General features: G+C 38.4%; 1 protein-coding gene across 1 annotated transcript in view; it reads left to right on the top strand.

Annotated features, from left to right (window-relative positions):
- Window positions 1-24,945, top strand: part of OSBPL10 (oxysterol binding protein like 10) — a 106,151-nt gene that overhangs the window by 50,731 nt on the left and 30,475 nt on the right. The window contains exons 5-6 of the mRNA XM_030503786.1: window positions 8,082-8,292; window positions 17,063-17,217. Of these exons, the coding sequence (XP_030359646.1) occupies window positions 8,082-8,292; window positions 17,063-17,217 (366 nt within the window). The remainder of the gene's footprint in view (window positions 1-8,081; window positions 8,293-17,062; window positions 17,218-24,945) is intronic.

The raw sequence follows: 24,945 nt of genomic DNA, 5'->3' as shown, positions 1-24,945 counted from the left end.
AAGTTTCAAATATTAAGTATGGAAAGTACTTGCATAAATGGCCTCCAGGAGAAAGTAAGTGTAGAAATGGCTCATATATTTTAAGCGGACCATTCAGTTTACATTATTATACACGTTTATCGAGGGACTTGTTATAATCTTCGGCTCCTTGTATAACACCCAGAGTGCTTGCATGCTACACTAAGAAATATAGGAAACATTTTGATTTTACAACACATGGGAATAGTAAACTCTATAGCTCTCATCAGTTATTCAACAAAGACCTGGTCTCTAGCAGCTTTTGCTACATGTTCTTATTGTGATCTGCATCTCTGCTTGGCTTGCAGGTTTTGAGTACTTTAGACACTTTGTGTGTGTTACACAGATGTTTTTAAGCAGCTGCTTACCTCCATCTTGTCTGCAACTCTGATTTCTGACAATATGTTTTTAAAATATGGCTAATAATGTGATGGCTAGCAACATTTCATCCAGCAAAAAAGGTTGATTTATATAAAGATATAAAATAGGATTTGAATGTGTAAAGAATGGAAGATAGGATCATGTCTAATGTATAAATAAACAAACTAGTGAATTTAAAAAGTGCACGACGGGAGTCAGTAAATATCAGCTGGTCCCTGAAGTGAAAATCCTGTGCTGAGGTCCCTGGAGAGCTCATAGCCGCTGGAGGTGTTGATGGGGACCAGTGGAGAACAGCAGCAGCATTAATGGAAGCGCCAGATTGGAAAGTAATTAGGAACAGGAAACAATTGAGCCAGATTGTCACCTCCAAATCTTGTTTTCTCCTGGTTGTCTTGGACTGAGTCTAAAAGCCAAGTCTGAATGATATTTGCTCTCTGTTCTGTAAGGGTTGCCTCACAAAGAACCACCCTGTGAAGTGGGCAATTAGAAGGCTGAGCAAAAATCCCAAAACAAAATCCCAAAGGAAATAATGTTTTGTTAGCCGAGACAATGAAGCTATGTAGCAACTGGCTTTTCAGCTGTTCCGTTAACAGAGATTGTGTGGATTCCTGGCTAGGGAAAAGAGAACAAAATAGCAGATGGGGGTGAGGGAAGCTTGTTTTTATTCTCCTCCAAGGGAAGAAATAGAATTGTGAAAGCAGAGGCAAGGACTGAAAAGAAAATGTGCCCTGGTGATTAGCTGCCAACCTGATTGTCAGAGGTATTGTTCTGTTTGTTCCGTCACTTTTTGTATCGCTGTCTGCAAATTACATGCCAAATGAAAATTAACTTGCTCCTTTGAAGCTTCATTGATAGGATGTATGCGTCTAAGCCTTAATAACTATTATATAACAAGTCATTCCAATTTTAGTGTTCATTGTTTGCTTCTTTAAAATAATTGAGGTCAAGTTGGCTGCTACCCTGGGGTGACAATAATGGAGAATTACTTGCTTAGTCTCTCTAATGGAAGGGAAACAGTAATCAAGAAAGGCCAATTGATACGGATGTCATTATCTGGTTCCATCTTCCCAAGGTGCTTTTAGAATATCTCTCTTGGTGTTCTAGGATCCTTTCTTAAAATATTTTTTCCCATTAGCATGCAATGTTCGCAGAGGCTGCTGTGGGTCTTTATCCAGACTGAAGCTTTGTGGATAGAATTCCCTTCTGTTCACAGCTCAAGGAGGTTCTTTGTGGCAAAAAGCTCAGGTTTTCTTGGAAGCATAGTGTACATATATGATACTTGTGGAACTTGAGCATGTTTATGGTCATCTGGTCTTGTACATCTTAAAAGAGATTTGTGTTACATATTGCAGTACTTCTAGCAGCAACCTCTGTGTGTAGCTCTTTCACTTCAGTTATATATTAAGCTGTAATTTTACCTTCCTAGCTTGCATGCTATCAATGGAATCCCATTAAAAGATCTATGGACTTGACTTTACCGAAGAAAAGAGAGAAGTCTATAAATCCTTAACAGAAAATCTCTTTTATCAAGTAGTAAGATGCACAAGTGACCTTGAGTAGTTTGAGAACGCTTTTCAGAAGTCAAGCAAGGCAGAAGTTCTCTTGCTCAGAAATGGTTACATATAAATGGTTAACTGGGACCAAAAATGTATTAAATTGGGAAAAACCCCCATCATTTTTACTGCAGTTGCAGAAGTTACCTTAATTTGTCAGACTTCACAATTGGAGACGTATACCTTTTGAGCTGGTCATTAACCATTTTTACAATAGTCTTATTGCATGTGTGTTCATGCTCTTCCGTTTTCAGAATAAATAGTTGAAAGTGGGAAAGCTTCATGGAAATACTAAGTGGGAATTACGAATTTGAGCTGAATTGGTAGCTAAACTGTCAAATTAATGACTGGTATGATTTTGTTAGTGACACTGGAGTTCCAGGTATCTGTATCTTAGATTTTTGTATGTACTTGGTACATGTGTGTATATTTTCTGCATATATTGGAAGTCTGTTTTCGCTTTTAATTTTTACAATATGACAGTTTGTGGTGTTAATGAAATACAAGTCAAGATTGCACGAGGAGCCCTTGCTCAAGGTCAGAATTGGTGACTATATTAGGTTTACATAACAACCCAATGTATTTGGTTTACAATGACTTAGAAGTTCTTACTTCTTTGTGTGTGGATTTTCTTCTCTATTGTCACTCATCTGCTTTTGATTTTAAGAAAAGCAGTGTTTTATATTAAAGAAAACAAATGAAAAAAACCCCCAAACCCTGTTGTATATGCTTGTTTGACAATGAGAACCAGGGTCCTGACTTGTATCACAACTTATTCTAGGGTGGTTTGAAAAGCTGATTTCTACTTGTGTCCTTTTCCAGTGTCTAAAACATTTTTCTTTTGGTACTATTGTCTGAAAGCAAGAAATTAGTGTTTCCAGAAAGTGTATATACGTCTGATACAGAGATAACACTTTATTAAAAAAATCCAACAAAATGCAAACCAACCAACCGATGATTTGTATTTCTTTCATACACATGGGGAGCTGTATCTTAATACCTACTATAAAAGAGTTCAGTATGTGTGAACATAAATACCAAAAAAGGAAAATACCATACATTAAAATTGAAGTTGCTCATGTGCGTGTCACATTGTGGCTGGGGAGGTCTGAAGAATCTTCCTCGGGTTTTATATTCCAGAAAAATGGTAGGATGATCTGAAGTATTTAAATCATTGTATTAGAAAGACAGGATTGGTGATGCTACTGATTTTCTTGGCCAGCACCACATGGCCTGAATGGCAGAGGGAGAGTGTCTCTTTACCCTTTGAGGTAATACGGCTGATGTCATTCTTCCTTTGCTGCAAGGAGCTTGAAATCACTGTGTCTTGGGAGATGCCCCAGAGACAGCTGTGCATCAAGTAGTTTTGTAGATGGCTTAAAGCTGATGTTTGCTTTGGGTTGTTGCAAAGCTCTGTGTTACTTTGGTGAAATCCTGTAGGATTTCTAGAAAGTGAGTAGTTTTCCCCTTCTGAAGGGGGAAAAAAGTGCTGCACAACAGCAGCTGGAAGAGAGGAGTGAGAATATGTGAGAGAAACACAAAAGTCGGCAAGTAATTCTAGAGAGAAAGATGTTCTGATTATCATAATGCCCATCTGGGCTGGACAGTCCTGGAGTCTGAATAATAAGAGCATTTCCACTTTAAATAAAATTGTGCCGAAAGCAGTTATATGCTCTTCCATTCAGGTGTGGCTATTCAGTTTTCTTCCTTTGAATTTCTATATATCTTTGTTTTAGGATAGGAGGAAAAATCTTTAACAGAGAGTTCATTTTTATACTTAACAACTGGAATCTCTTTGTAGTTTCAGAAACAAATTGAAGCCTTAAAGAAAAAAAAATGACATTCAGGTTTCGTACAATGACTTCTCTGTGTGAGGAAGATTAATTACATCATCTAGTATTTTAACAAAATATTGAATTACTATGACTTTTTCTTTTAGCACAGAAAATAGCAATTTTTCATTGTTACTTCATAAATTAATTTTTAACATCTAATTTTAGCTTATTTACTGTATGAAAGAATGTTCTTTCTTTCTTATTATGCCTGAAATATATTTCTTTGTAATCCTAGGCTATCTCATAGCTTTTTCTGCCTATCTTTCTTATATACTGTGGGAGTGATGCTGAGAATAGAGTAATTTCTTACTTACCCTATTTGTTTGGGATCTTGTAACATAACTGTTTGGTCCCATACATCATGGTTGGCATCTGCGTTCACAACCAGATAGATCCAGGGTGTGCAATTCCAGGTGCAAAGGAGTACTTAGCAGTTGCTGTGGTGGGGGTAAGTAGGAAAAAGCAATCACACAGGATTTTAAGGTCATACCGGGAAAGGAGGAAGCAGGCAGCAACAGAAGCTGTGAATTGGCTAGTTTGGATGTCCTACTGAGGATAACATAAGAGATATTTCGTGTTCCATTCAGTCTCCTGTGAGGGTGTCATTGGGTGGCAGGCTTCTTTGAGGGTACAATTCTGAAGAATTGTATTGGGTTTGTGTGGCAAGGTTTTGATAGCAGAGGAGCTATGGAAGTGGCTTCTGTGAGAAGCTGCCAGAAGCTTCCCCCCGTGTCCGATAGAGCCAATGCCAGCCAGCTCCCAAACGATTCAGCTGCTGGCCAAGGCTGAGCCCATCAGCAATGGTGGTAGCACCTCTGGGATAACATATTTAAGAAGGGGATAAAAGTGCTGTGCAACAGCAGCTGAAAGAGCGTGAATATGTGAGAGAAACAAGCCTGCAGACACCAAGGTCAGTGCAGAAGGAGGGGAGGAGGCACTCCAGGCACTGGAGCAGAGATTCCCCTGCAGCCCGGCGAGGACCCCACACTGGAGCAGGGGGATGCTCGAAGGAGACTGTGACCCCACGAGAAGCCAGCACTGGAGCAGGCTCCCGGCAGGACCTGTGGCCCCATGGAGAGAGGAGCCCACACTGGAGCAGGTTTGCTGCAGGACTGGTGACCTCGTGGGGGACCCACGCTGGAGCAGCCTGTTCCTGAGGGACTGCACCCCATGGAAGGGACCCACGCTGGAGAAGTTCATGGAGGACTGTTTCCTATGGGAGGGACCGCACACCTACAGCAGGAGAAGAGAGTGAGGAGGAAGAAGCGACAGGGACAGCATGTGAATAACTGACCACAACCCCAATTCCCCATCCCCTGTGCTGGTTGTGGGGAAGAGGGAGAGAAATCAGGAGTGAAGTTGAGCCTGGGAAGATGGGAGGGTTGGGGGGAAGGTGTTTTAAGGTTGGGTTTTAATGTTGTAAAAAGTGGAGAACTACTACTTTCGTATTTGCAAATGGGGAGGATGGAGAGCTGCAAGGTTTATTCCTAAAATAACCCTGTGTAAGAGCAAAGAATTTAATATTAAGCAAGTTATTTCACTTTGGGAAATGAAAATTACACTTTAACTATCTCAAAATCAAAGCTTTTCCTGCTGGTTTTGAAACCAGTTTAGAGTGCTGATAAATCCTGCTTCTCTTCCCCATGAGATAGTAAAAAGCAGGCCCACAAGTGAAATAGAGGCTAATTATATAGCTGCTTATCTGTCCTGTTAAAGGTTAATGTGTTATTAATGAGTTTCATCTGGCATGGTTTGGTGTATTTGTATTAGCCTCTCTCAGATTTACTCTTTTTAGAACAACCACACTTCAACACTTCTATAAACTTCTGTCAGTGACTTAAAAACCCCACCAAATGGCAAGCATGTAAAAAAAGTTCAGTTATTTCAATAGTATGTTATTTCCTATCCTTTTTAACACAGAGTTGTTCTCTCACTCTCTAGAATAGAGGATGCTCTTCCTTTTTGATCTGTTTATTCAGCACCTTAAACAGAGTGGTTTTGATCAGTGCTCAAACAGTAAATCTTCAGCAAGTTCTCATACTTTGAATCCTACACAGAAGTTGCTGTTCCTCCTGTCTTCTGCTGTGTCAGGTGTGTAGAACAGTTGCTGGTATCACAATTGTAATGTGAAACTGGGTAGCATAGAAAGGATGGCTCAAAAAGACTTTTTTAAAACTATTTTAGGTCAGCTACAGAATAGTAAGACTCGGAGCAATACCTTGTTTTGGATAAAAGGAGAATAAATCATTAATTTTATTTAAATTTCTCCTAACCTAGGGAGAATATAGTTGATGAAAGCCTGTAAACTTTAAGCTAGATAACTGCAAACATTCAGTTAATTTTCCAGATGTTTCATAAGCTCCTATGTCAGTTTATCTCGTGTTCCTGTCTTAGCTGCAGAAGAATATAGTTGTCCTTTATTAAGGGGGAGAGGAAAATGGAAAAGTTTGAAGTTTTCAAAGTTTTAGTTTGGATGTTATTTTCTGTGGAACTAAGTCTTTGGAAATGTAAGCTGTTTCTCACAAAAACAGAAAAAGGAAGGTAGGTAGGAAAGCTAGTCACTCAGAAGTGAAAATAGACCATTTCTGTCACTGTGAAGCATGAGAATATCAGGTTTTCAACTTAACACTCTTTATTCAGGATGGGAAAAGGAGGGAAGCAGTTTTCCCTACAATTATGTTGTGCATTCTTCCAGGGCAATGATAATCTTTTCTCCTAGCTGTTCCTTTAGGAAGCACACCATACTTTGAAAGTATATTAATGATAATAAAACCATCATGAAGTGAATAATACATTTTTTAGTATAGTAACTTGGACAAACGGAGCTTGAATCTTTGTTGCTTGTGAAGTCTTCACATATTTTTTCCGAAAGCTTTGGGTACCTTAAGTATGAACCTCTAGGTTTTTGCAGTAAGTTCTTGGCAAGGTAAGTGTGTCCCGGTCTTGTCTGGGCTAGTTAATTTTCTTTCTAGTAGCTGGTGCAGTGCTGTGTTTGGGCTTTAGTCCAAGAACAACACTGGTAACACACCGATGCTTTAGTTGTTGCTCAGTAGCACTTTCCCTGATCAAGGACTTTTCAGTCTCATGCTCTGCCGGTGAGGAGGGGCACAAGAAGCTGGGAGGAAGCACAGCCAGGACACCTGACCTGAACTGGCCAAGGGAGTATTCCATACCATAGTACATGCCTAGTGTCTAAACTGGGGAATTACCTGGAAGGCCCAGATTGCTGCTCAGGTCGGTCTGGGTATTGGTCAGCGGGTGGTGAGCAATTGTATTGTGCACATCACTTGTTTTTCTTGGGTTTTATTCCTCTTTCTGTCTTTATTTCCTGTTGTTGTTATGATTATTATAATTGTCTTTTACTTTATATCGGTCATTAAACTGTTCTTATCTTGACCCATGGGTTCTTACCTTTTTTCCTGTTCTCCTCCCCATCCCACTGGAGGGGGTCAGTGAGCGGCTGTGTGGTACTTAGTTGCCGGCTGAGGTTAAACCATGACAAAGTGTAGGAAAAGAGGCTTGTTGTATGCATGTATAATTTCCTACAGGCTGTATAAATGAAGTGAGAAGTTTTAAACATCTCCTTTTTCTTTCAGCTTTAGAAGGGATTTTGGAAGCTTGCCATTTTTTTTAAAGGACAGCCTGCTCAAACAATGTTGTTTTTATCTGCTATACAAGCACACATTTCATCTTCATCTGGATGGTCCAAATCTAGAAACAGATTAACTTTTTCCCTGGCAGCTGGTGTTAATATCTGATAGTAAATAAGTACTCTAAGTAGCATCCTATGCTAATGTCTGTAAACTTATAAGTTACCTTATTTTGTAAAAACAATTCCTTACTGGTGCTTGAGAAATGAAAAATATCTGTTCTTAAGCTGTGATTAGATAATGTATGTAGGAAAGGAGGAGGGACAGTGTAGATTCCTTGGGTGCCTCAGTTAACTCATCTGTTGAGAAAAATCTAAGCCTAAATTAATAATGGAGAAGGAAGTAGCATTTTCATACTTTTCCTTAAGAAGACTTCCAGGAAGTATCAGTCACACTATTAAACCTACTATGAACCTCCTATTTTAAGAGATGATTTTCTCTAACATAGTCTTGGCATTTTTACAGGCCGTTGGTAGTCTCAAGCCCTTCGTTTTTATAGGTAAGTATATGGTATGTTTGGATCAGAACATTAACATCCATTCGTGGTAGTTCTTCACATTTAGTCGCTATATCAACCCATAAGAATTTAACAGCTACAATAGTGGTATTTCCTATAACAGCAGATGTTTTTGCTGCCTTTACAGATCATGAACCAAGTTGAAGGACGACAGAAGAATCTTGTACAAGCCATTGAAGCTCTCCCAAGTTCTGGGCCCCTTTCTGCCTTGGATCAGGACTTGCTGCTTTTAAAAGCTACCTCTGCTGCCACCCTGAGCTGCCTTGGAGAATGCCTGACTCTGTTACAGCAAAGCATGCATCAAGTGGGCCAGAATCATAACAGGCCACTGTCATCAGGTGAGCACAAGCTCTCTTGGGTACTATTTATGTGCCTTGGGATTTTTTAATATGATACTGAAGCAGGCAAAGTTACCCATTCCTCAGAGGGGCATGTTGGGGTGAGCAGCTTCTATAGCCTCAAGTATCATAAATCTTCTTCTTTGCCTAGAAGATGCAAAACTTATTGAAATCAGAAGAGGGGAAGAAAAGAGGTTGTCCTAAGTCTTCCCAGTGAAATCAGGTTCTGCAAACATAAAGACAAAAAAAAAAGAGGGGGGAGGGCAAGAGCGACATAGGTAGATAAGCCTGTATTTTTAATGACAGTGCAGAACCTGCTGGGTTAGTTTGTTTTGCCACCTTCATTTTCTTTTTTTGATTGAAATCACAATACAGATTTGTTTGATGATATGTAATGTTATGCAGTGCAACACTGAAAATCGTATTTCTAGTTTTCCGCATGGAAGGATACTGCTGAGGCAGATCTATTCCAATCTGTGGTTTTCTTTAAAACTGGAAAGAGTTCTCCATGCTGCTATTAAAAATAAACTAAAAAAATCTGTGGCAAACTTTTATGAGCCTAAAATGCCAGTGTGATTCTGCATTGAGCTCCGCAGGCATGAACCTCTTAGCCCCCATGTAGCTCAGTATTTTCAGTTCACCCAGCTCTATATCTCTGTCCATAATGTCTGTAAGGGGGGTCAGTTTGTTTCCATATACAAACTGCACTACCTAGTCTAAGAGCAAGAGCAGGGCTTAATGTAAGAAGAGCAGCAGCAGCAGAACTCTGGATGTGGGATGGCTTTTTCTATTTTCTTCATGTGCTTCAACAACATCCCCCTTACAGTAGGTTTGCTACTGGTAGGATATGCCCTCAGGGGGGAGGAAGCCCTCTGGAGAATTCCCATTGTGGAGAGAATAGAAATATAAGAGGGTCAGCTGAGGAGGAGGCAAATAATGTAACAAATGTTCTTGGAAAAAAGCATAAAAACTTCAAGTATATTGTGACTTTCCCACATCCAGATTCTGATCTATTTCATACAGGAATATATTAAAAAATTTCAGTACATTTTCTTATTTTCTGCATTCTGTTTTTCTTGTAGAAAATGCACAAAAGCCTTTGCACTTACCTAAATAGTAATGATAAAGTGCATTTAATTGAGTTCTTTGAAGTCAATGAAATAATTTCATTTCAAGAGAGAATGGTTTTGGAACAAACATGAAATGCATCCTTCAAAGAAAGTCACTTGCTAGTTTCAAAGTCCCTGAAGGTTGTTTTTCATGTCCATGTGATCTAAGTGAACTGTCAGAGATAGATGACTTGAGTTGTACATGTCCTTGGATCTGTGTCCAAATAATCTTTTGTTAAATCAGTGTCTTTTGACTTGATAATGATTTTTGAGAATTTGTGCACAAGAACAGAGAAAAGCAAGCACAACTTAGTAATTGCTGAAAGGGAATTCCACTTTTTTTTGGGGGGTGGGGGGAAGTGGAAAACCATGGATATAAAGTACTTAATAAAATTTAGTGGTTTTATTCCTCATAAAAGAAGAACTTGTACAGCAATCTTTTCAGGAATCAAAATTCTGTAGTACTGTTTCACATCAGCATCTTTGGTGTAACTGTGAGGACCTGAATGCAGACAGTTAACTCTTCAATGTGCATGTGTGCTTATTCTTTGGAATGTAAGTAAAAAAAGGAAAAAAAAAAAAAAAAAGAAAAATGAAAGAATAAAGAAAGGAACTAAAAGCTGCTGCACTATTTTGGCTCTTCTCCCTGACCGCACGAGTCCCTGAAGTGGTGTGTTTTTTTTTCCCTTTTCTTTTCCCCAGGCCTTGTTATGCAACACAGTTGCCTGAAAGAACCTGGCCTACAAGTCTTGATTACTGATTTTCCTACACACTTAATCTTGTCCAGGCGTACTTTGATAGGCTTAACGTTTCTGCTGAGTCGGTAGAGTTTCAGTCATCAAAGCTGCATAAACTCATATCTGCTCAGACTAATGCCTTTAAGTAATTCTCTAGCAAACTCTAATTTTGAGACATGATACATTTCATTTGGATTCTGTGTCCTCCAGGTGAATTTTTTTAATTTCATACCCAGAAGGTGCAACCAAAAGATGACCTTTACTGCCACCTGTCCATACTGTCAGGTGAAAATGACTCTTAGTAGTTTAAAAGCCATATGTTCCTCTGATAAGAAGTCTTAAATGCATTTTCCATGAGATGTGGTGGTCCTGTGCTATTTTTTGCCAAATGTTTCCATCCCAGTGCTTTCTCATTACCTGCTGCATAGTGTCCAAGATGCTAGTGGGCACTGGTGGGCAGGATCCACAGAATTTTGTAGAGAGAGACAAAATAAGAAATAAGTTATCAAATTCCTGCTTCTAGCCTACAGTTCATGAAAGCGGTCCGGTCCAGCAAAGCAGCACAGTCCTACGCATGTGCAGTGTGAGAAATAATCAGTGGCTTAGCTTTGGTGGTTTGAACTTACTCTTGGGTTTACCTTCCTTCAGGGTCAAAAGCTCTCATGATTATGCCATAAAGAGAGAATTGCTTGAAAAGTAGATATAGATCTTTGCTTTCTCCTTACCTTTGCTCTGCTTGTGTCCTTGAAGTCTTTATGGCTGATTATGCAGGGATTACTGATGACCTTGTGCACTGTAGGCTTTGCAGTCTTACTGCTCCTAATGCAACGACTTAGAGTAGCTGAATTTCTGACCTAGTACCTATGGAATGCACTCATGAATATATAGTTAAATAGTAGCTGTTTTAAATAGATTTACAGACCTTTATTACTTTAAATGTCTCCTTTCTTTTGATGTAAATACTTTAATTGTTTTGTTTTCCAATAATGTGAATAGAAAGAAAGCAGCTTGGCATTCGGTTTAGTGGAATCTTATCCAGAATCTAAGACTCTGTAGCTCTTGACTGCAGATATTTTTATGGCATCCTTTGTCATGGAATAGTTTGAGGATGACATGATTTTTCCTCTTCATTTTCATGTTTCTCACGAGTTGGCAGTCTTAGACCTGAAGCCTACAAGCAGACATGAAGATTAAACTGAAGTCTTCAATCTTGTCTTGAAGGGTAGTCAATACATGTTTTATTTCTACTCTAAAGCTTCAGGGAAAGGTTTTTGAGATTGTCTTTTTTGTTAGTGCTTGATTTTGAAAGTATATCAACAAGAACAGTCAGTGGAGCAAAATCCTGTCCATATTTCTACTATTGAGTCAAAATAACATCAAATTAATTTCTAGCTATTGTTGCTAAAGGTATGTGCATTGATTACTGGCTAAATTATTTGTAGCTTTTTTTTCTTCTTTCATTGAAAAACATGCCAGAGAAGGATATTACTAGATGAAAGTGTTGTTTACATGTAGTTTGAGTTGAGGATAAGGAATTGCATCTGTACAAGCTTCTTCCAGTTTAGGAATTTTGCTGTTTTCGTAGAAGGGACAAAAATGTCAAAGATTTTCTTACTGCCCAAGAATGTCACCATTTAGATACATGTAAAGCACTTGCTAATCAGCATTAAGTTCCTTGTGAGAAGCTAGAGTTCTTTTAGCATGCAGACATGAAATGGGCGCCTTTTAAAATAAAAACATGGAAAAGAAACTTTTTGTCTTCACTTCAAACTTTAAAACTTTTAATGTTATTTTTTTCTGCCTCTTTAGCCTTTGGCAGAAGAGTATGGGAGAGAGCCTATTGACTGCTACGGCTAACGTCTTTCCCTCCCAAACTGTGAACAGAGCAAACTTCAGTGTTTTAAAGTAGCTTTACCATCCTAGGTTGTGTTCTAAGTATGGGGTGGGGTTTTTTTTTCTTCCAGTGTTTTAGCAGAAAGAGTCCTGTCTTGTAGCAGCAGCCTGCACAGATAAATCTGTTCTTTAATCTGTGTTTCACATTAGCCATTCATTTACTGAATAAAGCATCTCCCTGATAGAAATTCCCTCCTATATTTTTCTGTTTCTCACTTGCTCACTTTTCCAATGTGTAAAATAAAATGTTTCTTTTTTCTGAAGATTTTTAAAAACAAAACTCAAACCCATCCTTACTAGGGATTTTTTGAAGTTTATTTGAATGTACAAATGCTGCTTATTTTGGCTGCCATGGCAGCAAATGGATTGAAGATGATTTTGGAGTTGGGGGGGATGTACATGAACTTTTTTGTAGCAGATTCTCTGTTGCCTCCTCTTTGGAGAAAATAAATGGGCAGGAAAGACAAAATCTAGATGCTTTCGATTCGGTGACAAATGACAACTAGGGATTCTCCAGCAGCTGAGATGGCAGGAGGAGAGAAAAATGAGCAGAGGAGTCTTCTTTCTTGCTTAAACACCCCCCTTCCCACCCCTAATGCTTCTGGGCAGGGAAGAGTGAGGAAAGAAGACAGAGGAGAACATATTCTTCGTTACTGATGTAATATCCTAAATTTGGCATGGTGAGTCAGGTCTCCCTTAAATGCATCATCACTAGACTTGATTCTGTCAAGAATAACCAAAACAATTTGCTGTTCTATCTAAATGCTAATACATTATTCCCTATATGTTCTTTTTTCTTTGGAAGATAAACATTATTTTCTAGTCCCCGTACAGCATTAGCAGATACATAATTGTCTTTCTAATCTGAAAAGCAGATGTGCAGCTGCCACTTGCTGTTGCTGGTTCAGCCTGCTGTAGGCTTCAGCAGAGAGACAAAACCGTTGCATCCATCCCTGGCAGCAGAAGGAATCTAGATGTAATCTTGATGTCTCCTTGAGGCCAACTGTTGCATTGTTAATGGGAGTATTAGTTAGCATATAGAGTATATTGCAAGAGTTTTATCAATAGCTGTTATCTTACAATTGTGCCAGGAAAAAACATAAGGTTTATTTTTTAGTTTATAAACCACGACCAGAGGACTTAAAAATAGAAAGGTTTTTGTATAGAATTGAGGTAGGTGTTAAGCATATTTCATGCATCAATTATCATACAAAAATGTAGTTGGAAGGTACATCAGGTACCTAGAAAATGAGAACCAACAAAAGAAAATTATCAACACTGCTTAACTGAAAAATCTCCTCTCTTTGGGGAGAATTTCCTTTCTGTTGTGTGCACCTGTGAAAGGGAAACACGATTCTTCTGAGGGCATTTGTGTGGAAAACAGCCTATTGTGCCATCTGAAATAGATGGGATTTTGTGAACTAAAGCATTGCTATAGGGAAAGGAGTGTAGGTTGTGTGTAGCTCCTGTGCTTTTCTTATGTAGAAACATTCTCCTGTGCCTTGGTGGATTTGTTTGTTGCATGTTCATCACTGTGGAAATCGATGTTGAGGGGAAGCAAGAAAGAAGCTTGGTTTTGGGTATTTTCTATAGTGCTTTGTGTAGTCATAAAGCAAACAGTAAAGTAGCTGTGTAGCTATGAATGTTTTTGTCATTTGTGACTGCCTTTCTGGAGAATTTCTTTAGAACTATGAAATGTATCAAAATAAGAATTGAATTTACCTTTGTCAGCTGTCTTTGGCTATGACTGAGAACAGAGCAAAAACTGATTTAAAAACAAAATAGTGGCAGCAGTTTCTTCCTATTCTTATCCAACTCTGAAGATATATGTTTAGGTTTTATGTCTTCAGTTTCTTTTTTTTTTCTTCTTGAACTCTTTAAAAATCGAATTGAACTAGTGGTAGAAAATTTTGTGTGCCATAAAGTGGCAAAGATGGCAACTCCGTTAGTGTGGATCACGTTGTTTATAGATGGCAGCTTAGTCTGTGGAGAGTAAATTCCAATAAAATAATTTGATTTAATATGGGACAGAGAACACCCACCTGTACTATTTTGTGGTAAGAGTAATTTCTGCTAGTGCAGATGAGAAGGTTTTGGATGCACAACTGATAATGCGAATGAAGAAGGAGCCACGTTGTTGTGTCCTTTCACTTTCTATATAGAGATTGTATTCTGATCTTAGTTGATTTTAAGGTTATTTCTGTTGAGTTCTCTCTTCATACTTTGCTTTTGCTTAAAAATTAGGCTGCTGTATTAGGATGGGATGCTATATTGGGATGGTACAAGAACGCTGACATCTCAGATTTGTAGATTAAAGATGATCGAAGGTTCCCCGGTGACACTTTGAAACTAGGCATTTTTTTCAACTGACGTTTTATTTTTTAGGCTTCAGTGGTATGTGATTAATACCTTTTACTGCATGTGTCTCTTCTGCAAAGTAGTCAAGTTCCAGACAGATAGAATTTAACAAAACAATTTTTCTCGTATGCAGAGGTGTTGAGGAAACAGATGTCCTTTATGCTTTGGATCTCAACTCTGAGCATCCTATTGGTGTTGGGTAGGTCATAATATGTTGGTAAGATCTGTTTAAAAATTGATCAAGCTGACAAGATTTGTTGTTTTGTGAGGGTGGCGTTGCCCTTGGGACAGGTGGAAAAACATGCACATTTAGTTCTAACAGTTTCTGTTTCTATAAGAGAGTCTCTAAAATGCGTGGAGAAAGATGAAATAGTCTTTTTACAGTGTGTTTGTACTGAAGAGGAAAACTAGTATAGTGGTTTTAAAAATATGTAAGTGCTGGTGAAGTAAATGTTCCCACTTAAGAATTTCCCCTGGAGCAAGGTATTTATTTAAGTGGGAGCTTTTTCTTGTGCTTATTTACAGAAGTTAGATGAAAAAAAAGTTGTTTACAGTGAAGGCCAAATAGGCTGTGTGTGCAGGGAGAAAACGCATAGCCCGAGGAAAGGGTCGGATGACTAGTTTTCAAAGATTGGCATAAAGATAAGTCAGTTGAATGTTTTTTTCAGTCTCTCTGTAATAGGAAAATAGCAACAGTAACCCAATATTCTGCTGTTTGACAGGAAGAAACAGAAAAATAGATTGAGATTTGCTACTGCAGGGTAACAAGGAGTGAGAAGCATAGGTGTGCTCCCTAAAACTCTGTGGCTGTTTAAAAGTGAAACAAGTTTATTTTAACATCTTGGCTTTTCTTTTTTTCCTCTTTGAAATCTGTACTAGTTAACATCAAAAAGAATAGAAGTTTTTAATGGTTTACAGACATGTGAATTCCCTCCAAGGAACCAATATTTGAAAATTTCCCATTTAGTCTTATTGTTCATGCTGATGGTATGTTCCTTTGTCCATGCAGTGAGAGTCCATTTTGGATCTGCCAAAACAATCTTCAGATTATCCTCTGAATCAAAGCTTGTTTTGAGGGATCTGGGAGTATCCTTTGCTTCCTAGCAGCAAATTACTGACCTGAGGAGCAAGCAAAATCCTATGACTACAGCCACTGTGCTCTTAATTCCTTGCCATGTATACCAACATCATGTGTGGATTTAACCCCATCTTTGGAATGGGGGCAGTTGTTAGCTTCCTGATATGTAGGACCAATGTGTGGAGCCAATCCAAGAAAGTAACCTTTTGTTGCGATTTCTCTGGCATGGTTCACATGACAACCAAGACTTAAAACATCTACTGGCATAGTCCTTAAAGTCATTGAAACTCAAAAAGCTTTGCATTTTGAGGCCTGACAGCAGAACCACAGACATGTTCTTCCTTTGGCAAGGGGAAATTTGAGTTATTGTGTGAAATATACATATAAAGAAAAAAAAAAAAGCTGGATTATTTTTCCCCTTTTGGTTACTCAGGTCTTTTATTTTATACTTAACTATTTGCTTATGCTTTCTTCAGCAAAAGGTGGTGCCACAAAATCACACTAAGTAGACCAGAAGTTTTGTCATGTCATCATAACTTAGTGCCATTTTAGATGAGAGAAGTTTCCTGTAATTATCTTCAGAATTTGGTAAGAGGTCAGCTATAGGATTTTTGGCCCATTTTTTAATAATATAAGTGTTAATATCTAGTACCTCCCCAGATCAAACCATTTATTTTAATAAGGAGGCCACCTCAGGTAACTGTGGTGATACAGAGAGGAGAAGTTGCATGTTCTTTAATGTACTTTGTGTTGATTTGCACCATCTTAAAAAGTCATCAGTGATAAGAGAAGGAAATCCTCCCTCTGGCACTAATTGTATTTTCATATACAAATTATGGTAATGACTAAAGAGCTGTGATTTTTCTTATCCATATCTCTGCATTTTATAGCAGCCTGTAATTAATAGCTGAAATTTAAGCCCTATGCTCAGGGCTACTGATTTGAACGTTGATACTGTGTTTTAGAGCAGTAAGGGAGGAACAACTGTGCAGTTGCAGATCATTCGTTCTATCTTGGCATCCTTAAATACTGGCCCATCCTGGAAATCGGGTGTCCCCAGAAATAAGAGTTGTTCTGATGTCTAGTTCTGTTTGATTCATATTTAATGTGTATCTTTGTAATGAGATCTCTTCTAAACTGTGGTCTTGGGACCAGTAGAGAGCATTTTAGCACTTAATCTAGAAAGAGCTTTTAATAGTACAGACAGAAATAAAATACAGCTGCTAAACCTAAAACTCTGATTTCAGGCAGAAGAAATTGAGGATTTACTTGGATAACTTCATAACTATGAGAATAGTGATAGAGAATACTTGCCTTAATTACCAACGTGTGCCAGATTGTATAATCTTGATGTATAATTCTATCTGCTGGTAGGAGTAACACTTAAAAATCTTCTTTCATTGACCTTTTTTTAAAGTATTTATCACAGATATATTGAAATAGAAGATGCTAGAGTATTTTTGTTACTAAAGTAAAACTGTGTGTGAAAGCAGAGAAGAGATGGCAGTTGATTTATGTTAGTAGAATGACCAGATGAGTGGAAGAAATCGTTAATCTGTCTGCTGTAAACTGATGCGGATTATTTTCTGCTTCAGAAGGTATCCTGGGATGGTCTGGGCCCAAGTCACACTCCACAGAGCAACTGAAAAACGGTGCTCTCAGCTCCTTATCAACCGCTAGTGCCAACATTACATGGGCAATAGTTCCATCTGCAGCCCAGGACGGACCGGCACTACAGCCAAATACAGAGGTAAGCATGCTAGGTCTCTAGGCCATTCCTGTTGTATCTGAGACTTGACATTGATTAGATGCATCATGGTTTAATGGTGGACTTGGCAGTCCTGGGGTAAAGGTTGGACTTGATGATCTTAAAGGTCTTTTCCAACCTAGTTGATTCTCTGATTCTATGTATGATTGTGGATGCTTTTAGTAATTACTTATCATACTTTTTTTCCTTTATAGTGTCCTCTTTGTTTGAAATTAGTTGTGAAAATGCCAAGTTTCATGCAAAAGTGCACTCTAAAAACTAGAAACATACGTTGACGATATAGCGGTGTGCCTTTGCTTCTCTGAGGTACTTTGGACAGCGGACTATGGCAAGCATGCAGTCTCTTTCCTAGTCGTAAAAGCAGTTAACAGACTGTCAGTACACATTTCTATCTTCTGGTGACAGAAAAAACTGTTTGCTTTTTACACTGGTTTGAGAAAGAGAGGAGAAACTAGGACCACAACATCCACTTGCTACTTGTTCTTCCATGTTGCTGTTTGCTCTTGGGTGTCTGTTGAGCATCGCTGACTGTTCTTTGAGTTGTAAAACCATATTGTTTTCTGACCCCTTTTCCTGTTAAGTTATTGTGGGCAGAGCTTGTCCACATCATCCTGCATCAGCCTGTTGATTTGTGCTTTTGTGGCATTTACTTGGTTAAGGGCAGTTCTGAAGCATCGACTCTTTGAGGAGGCTCACAGCTGCGTATCGGGCATCTCATGCACTGAAAGTCTCTCACCATGACAAACTTCTCCACCATCTACTGTCTGCTTCGGTTACCAGTGCTGCCCACCAGGAAAACACTTCACTCTGAGACCCCGCAGATTGTAGGGCACGTGGAGCATGTGAGACCTGGAGAACTGGGAAGAAGTTTTTGAGAGAGCTGAAGAAATAATTTTCTACTACTAGTGAATGCTCTTCGGCAGTTGGAATGGCTTTAATTAAATTATATTGCCTTTAACAAAATGTGTAATGGCTGGGGACATCAATAAAGCTGTTTGTTTTTCCAGTTCGTTCGTAGTATCTTGAATTGAATATAGTTCAAAAAATCCAAGGATAAACCAGATTGATCTTTTCTCTTTTTTAATATTATGTATTACTTTGGTCTTCCAGATCTGTCCTTAGAAAGTAATTTCAAATTCTGTTGTTCCTATTGCCCATTAATCACAGCATTTAAATTACCTGGAATTCTTGTTAGGAAGTTGTGTAATTTGTTTTTCACATAAGCCAACTGCAGTTCTGATAGTGCGTTTTTAAGACAAATGGCTATTTAAGAATATTGTTTGGGGAGTTGCCACCTTACTCAGTGATACACTGCAGTTTGTTTCATTGGGGTTTTTTAGATGTTTGTATTCTTGACCACCTGGTAAAGCCAAATGGATTGTTGCAGCAAGAACATGAAGAGCAGCAGCTGATTTAACTCATCTCAGGCTATCATTTTGCAGTTGAGTGGAGCTATTTATGTCTTGTTTTAAATGACAATTTTTTTTAAAGTCCAATCTCCTCCCGTTGCTTGCTGATGGGAGATACTGAGTTGCTCTTATGACTTGAGGCACTGCTTTGCTTGTGGAACTCATGATTTATTGAGAAGGGAGTACCCTTGAAGAGAAGGATATAATCAAGGGAGCATATCACTGTAGTACAGAATCCTCAGTGCTTTGTGGGCAGTCTTTCTGAAATCATCACTCTGTATTTGGAGGCCCTGGGGCACTAACCCTTAAAAGGGGGGGGGGGGGGGGGCAGGGGAGGGGAGGAAAGAGAATAAATAAGATTTGTAAGTTATGAAAAGATCAGCTGAAGATGGTGTTTTTGGCAGAAGCAAGAAATGGAAGTTTGTGGATTGGTGGAGCAACAAGAAGCAGCTGGATTCATGTGTGTAATACTTGTTATGATAGAACAGTTTATTAAGCAGAAATTCAGTTTTGTCCCAAGAAAATGGCCTGAATCAGGATTCATTTCTGCAAGCTATCTCCAAACCTCTGTCTTCACTTCCACTGAGTCCCTGCGTGCTTATTGTTGTCTGAGATTGATACTGTTGGCTTGCAATCTGAAGCGTTCTTTTAAATGTAGCTGATCTATTTTTTGGTTTTTATAATTTTGATCAATATACCAGTGCCCTATTGGATGGCTCAAGCACAAAACCTGAATTGTGTAAGAGGTGAACAGTTGCGTCTAACATATGTTGGTGCTTTTGTTGGATACTCATCTTCATATCAAGCAAGTTGTCACGCCCTGTTACAGAGGCTACACCTCTCGGCTGCTGTCATCAGATCCTTTTCTGGGAGAGGAGTTGAAGTTTCTCTAGTGTGCTGCAGGTCCTGCTCAGCTGCCCAAAGCTGAGCAAAGTGCTGAACAGGAACCTGGAGCTTCTTGTGATTAGAGAAAGGAGGGTGAGAGAAGAGGCTTTGAATAAGAGAACAATCTTCTCAGCAACAGAACTGTTACACTGCTAAGGATGCTATCTGAGCCAGGTAGTTACACAGAAGATGATGTTGGACACCCTCCAAAATTATCGAAGGTGTTTGACTTCACACACTTTCACACTTTAACAATTCTGTGTGCAGTTTTTAAGCATATTTTTAAACGTGTTCTGGCCTGTTGTGTGTCCAAGTTCATTTTCAATTAGCACTGACTGTGCTAATTACTCAGTATGTGTAATTATATATAAGAGCAACTGCAAATCATTACACACCACTTGTTTTGTAGTCCAGATACATTGTTGTTAATAACTGTGGCGGCAACAGCAGAGAATGAGAAAACACGTCTAGATGTCATTGTTTGACAAATTTTTTTGACGCTGAAGGCCCTGATTTTTTTTTATTTATCTGGTAGCTTCTTTTAGATGTAGAAAAGTGGAATCCACGAGTGTTGTTCAAATGAAGCTTATTTCTCTTAATGATTTTCTTCTTAAAACCCCAAACTAGGCACTGCATGATCCTCTTTTCTGAAGAATTTGCTAGTATCTTAATGGGGCTCAGTTTTCAAGATATACCTGCCAAAAGAAATGAACCTTGCTTTTACAGACATTATGGGAAGAGAGTGCTGGTTCCTCTGTCAGTGCTATCAACATTAATTCCAGTTTCTTCTTTGACTTGGCCTAGATTTTTATTCTTAAGATCTGTACTTTTTTATGATATAACCTCTATCTCTTAGACAGGAGCTATACCCCAAAGGAATGGGAGAGAGCTTTTTGGCTAATGCTTGGAATAATATAGTAGATGTACTGACCAAACAAATTGTGAGTTGACCTCTGGTCTGAAATAGAAAAAGCTGTTAAATTACTACACTTAAGGAACAACTGACTCAGCTGCTTATATTATAGAATGTGCTCATAAGGAAAAGGTAATTTTAGGTACATAGATCAGGAGTGATTTTAAAAAGAAAGTGGAGATTTTTGGTGAGGGGGGAAGATGACTGCTGAGGAATCTTTGCTATATAGCAGGCTGCCAATGGCAGCAGTTTCCTGGCAATGTGACCAAGTGGCTGAATGCATTTCATGATAGCTGTGTTAATTCTCAGCACAGCATGCAGACACTTTTGCAGCAGTGCATTAAGCAACATCATTAACGAAACAGACTTTTTCTCTGCCATGTTTTTTTTATACGTTTATGAAGAGGCATGGATCTTTATAATTCTCCTCTGGAATAACAAGGTTCATCCGATACAATTTTCTTTGAAAACTTCAGCATTCTTGAAGGATATTATGTGTTAGAAGTTGAGTTTTGATGCCTTAGATAACTAAAGTAAAACTTTTCTTTTTGGTCTGTCACACTCAGGATTTCAGGAATGGAAAGATTCTCCTCTGGTGAAATAATGTAGCAGCTAAAGATCCTTCTCTTTAGATAATGTGTTGGTGTTTACTTGATTTTGTTAGGGTGTTTCTTGCTTCCAAATTCAGGGATATCTTTTGAGATACTGCTTAAAATTGTTCAGAAAATACAAGATTTTGTGGCAGAGGGTATTTTCTTGTGTGTTCCTTACCGATTTTAGATTGTCATTTCTTGATGTTGCTGTTTCATCTTCCCAGCTGAGTTTCCTTTTTAGGGTTGTGATACAGGACAGCATAAAGTTAAAGGCCTGTTATCATCACTGAAAGAAGTAACCCCTGACAGTGAAAGGCTGTAATTTTTCATACTTTCCAAGTTTTAGTTTCCATTTTTGGATTTTTTTGATCTGTCCACTGGAAACATCAGCTAGAAGCAGGGATAAGGGCTGAGTTAAACAGAACTATTCTCCACCTGGTGTGAGTTGATGTAAAATACTATTTTTTGTACATCCCCTAGTGAAACACTTTGGACTTTTCTGGCATAAGCTATGTTATAACTTCAAGGTTCTTTTTAGGGTTTTGCCTTAAGCAGAACAGGACAAATCTGATACTGAATTTGCCAGAGTACACTCTTCAGAGCTGTGACATGAACTTGCTCTGTGTCCAGTCTGCAGTAAATGGGACCCTGCTTCCTTCATTTAAGGAAATTCCTTTCAGAAAATGCTGAAATTGTTTAGTTTTCAAATACTGGGTCTCATAATAAATTCAATTGTAATAAACTTGGTGCCAAAGTAGAATAATGGTGTGAATCCCTTCCATGTGTGAGTTACTGTTCTAGTTCAACTAACTGTCTTTTTGGGTATCAGAATTCCCCTTCTGAGCTGACAAAATGTAACTGCAGGCCAAATGCTTCCCCTGGAAGCTAAATATAAATGGGAAACAGGCTGTTCTTATGCAGGACCTGAGAGGGAAGGAATAATTTTCTTCTGATCTAACAGTTTAGTTAAGATTTATTACAAAAATCATGCTGGAGCTACATCTGCGATTTAGCTCTTTTCATGTGATTTTTGTGCCTTAAAATGTGATGACAGCTGATTCTTTCCATCCTGTGGATCTGGTATCTATGCAGTCTTTCTGCTTTCCTGTCTCTAACTTTCCCTTGCTTGTGCACATGAGAAACTGTACACATGCTCCATATTGAAGTGTCTTTTTAATAGGATTGAAATTTTAGCTCTGTAGGATTGAGGCTTTAGCTCTGATTATCTAACTGCTAAACCAGTTTTTAATTGTGATAGTGATTGCAAGGGCAGTCAAGTCCAGGTTATTGAAGGTATTTCAGTCCCCTAGGTGAGCTGACCCTTCATGGTCTGAACCTTGATGTTTTCAACTGTAAGAAGGAATTGCACTATTTACAGGACGTACTGAATTGTTTAGTTCTTGATTTTAAAAGATTATTTGTTTTTGTCCAGTCTTCTCAGGTGATAGTTGCTTTCGAGCTGAAGTTGTTTTCTATCTGTAGGTTAGTATACATCCTAATATGATGATACTTTATCCTTTACAGAGGATGTAATAGCCTCTAGAACTATTACAGAATGTGTTAGTGATGCTAAGAAATAATTTTAAAAGTGCTCCTGCAGTTTTAGAAACTAAGATTAGATACAGGAAATGTTTTCTAATTCAGTATTACCTTTTCTTTATATATCTGTGTCTCAGCAGACTTGCCCAGTACTGTGGGTTGTTTCCTAATGTAAATTGTTCCTAGTATTTCCTAGTTCCTTTTTGTGCTTGACATGAATCTGTGTAATTGATGTTGGAAGATCAGCTCAGTCATGAATATACAGAGCTAGCCGCAGGTGCAGTAATGGAAAGAGAACAGATCAGGGTGGGAAAGTTAACATTTGCTATGTTACAGAGAGTCCTTTTTCACCGTTCAGTATGGACATTCCAGGATCTCTGAATGTGCTCTGCTTTTAGCCTTCTGCATGATTAAGTACTTTTTGGGCCGAAAAGCACAGTAAATGGCCTGTAATGACTTGGATAGATAAATTAATCTCTAGGCAAAGATGGTACCGGTTAATCCATTCACTAGCAGGCCATCTAAAAAGTGAAATCTGAGATAATCAATTGGAAATATATTTAAGGATAACCAAGGGAAGGTATATTTAAGGATTAAATGCACAATTACACTAAAAGTAAAATGAAATGAGCCTAAGATGGCTACAACAGCACTGACAATGACTAAGATAATCTAGCTAATTTTGATTTGATTTTATGCTAGCATTCTGGACCAGTTACTGTGTCAGCAAATGATCTCCAGTGAAACTGTTTATGCAAATAATTAATAATAATTTAGCTCCAGCCAAAGCCATTGCATTTTGTTGATTCACTCCCACCTCCAAAATGCATGCGTTCCAGCTGCTATCGATATAATATATGAGAGTAATATTCCTCTTAAAATAAAAGTATGAAGCTTTGGTACCAAATTGGCATCCAGTTTGAATAAACATGAGGCTCTGGTTCATGTAGCATAATTACTAGAGAAAATTGGTGAAAACTAATCATTGGAATATAAAGAATCCAGGTTCCCTTGCACTAAGGCTTAAAAATTGAGTTAAAATGGATCAATTTCTTACTCTGTTCATTATAAAACCTGTGCCCTCTGCAAAATGAACTCTGAAGCCAATGTTAATTTTATTTCAGGATTGTGCACTAATTGATTGGTTGTGTGCCAACTGATTTGCTTTGTGCTATCAGTTTTATTTCTTAGTATGTTTATGTATGGGTTTGGCAATAGTGCCCATTAGTAAACTTACCCATCTCATTAAGACTGTCAATATCTTAGCTAGATTTTAGTAAGTTGGGCTGAACTTCTCTACAATAAGTATTTGTCTGAAGTTGGAATTGCTTTATCTTTCTTGGTGAGGCAGCACCCAAACTGGCTTCAGCTCTTCCACCTGCTCTTGCTAGGAAAAAATAGGCTTTTCTGCTTGTGATGATGAGTTCTAGTGATTCTTTATTTGAAAAGCCCTGCATTTGGAAACAGCTGGGATGAAAGTGTTTCATTACAAAAACTTTGTCTCAGAAGAGGAGTTGGAAGGAGAAGATGAAAGAGGCAGGACTCTTCTACATTGTAGTGTGGAGAGACAGGACAGTTATCTTCACAGTCTGAGGTGGACCAAATGAATCGTCAGGCTGAAAACAAATCTTAGAAGCTTTTCAAGCAGAAAATTCCACTGGCCTCAAGAAGTTGTCAGTATAAAAGGTAACAATCTTCTAGGCTCCATTAGTTTCTCATATACATTGAATATTAGCCTGGTATGATTTGTAATGATTTATTTTTCTTTTGAAAGAAAATTTTGCGTGTGTTTGTGGCAGCAATAAGAATGTGCATAGTGGATGGGTCAAGAAATTGCAGGAAGAGTCAGAATGGTTCAATAAGCACATTGACTTGAGGAAAGATTGTTAATATTGCTTGTATTTACATGTCTTTACCATTTCTTTCCTCTTACAAGTATGCTGGCATGTGATGCTGCATACAAGAAATAGCACTGCAAGAACTCAATTTACATATAGATTAGTATTGCAAGACCAGATGATTGTAAAGGTTGAATTTGTAGTTGTCCATCATTTTGTGCCCTCTTTGTGCATGTCAGTGTTGTGTTATTGACTAACATCATGTTTCTGCCATAAATTTGCTTAGCTAGCATGCAAAGTGTCATAAAAGAGAGAAGAATTACAGCTGGCTGAATGATTCAGGTTCTGTTGCTTCCTAACTTCTCAGTTACTGGGCTTTGCAAGCTGAATCATTATGGAATCACAGAGTGCTCTGGGTTGGAAGGAACCTTTGGAGGTCCTGCAGCTCAACATTCTGGTCAAAGCAGAGCTGCTCAGGTCAGCATGCTGAGGGTCGTGTCCAGTCAAGTCTTGAACACCTCCAGCAGTGGAGG

This window comes from Strigops habroptila, chromosome 1 (genome assembly GCF_004027225.2).
Source record: "Strigops habroptila isolate Jane chromosome 1, bStrHab1.2.pri, whole genome shotgun sequence".
In the NCBI taxonomy this organism is placed as follows: domain Eukaryota; kingdom Metazoa; phylum Chordata; class Aves; order Psittaciformes; family Psittacidae; genus Strigops; species Strigops habroptila.
This window is presented reverse-complemented; position numbering and strand designations above follow the sequence as displayed.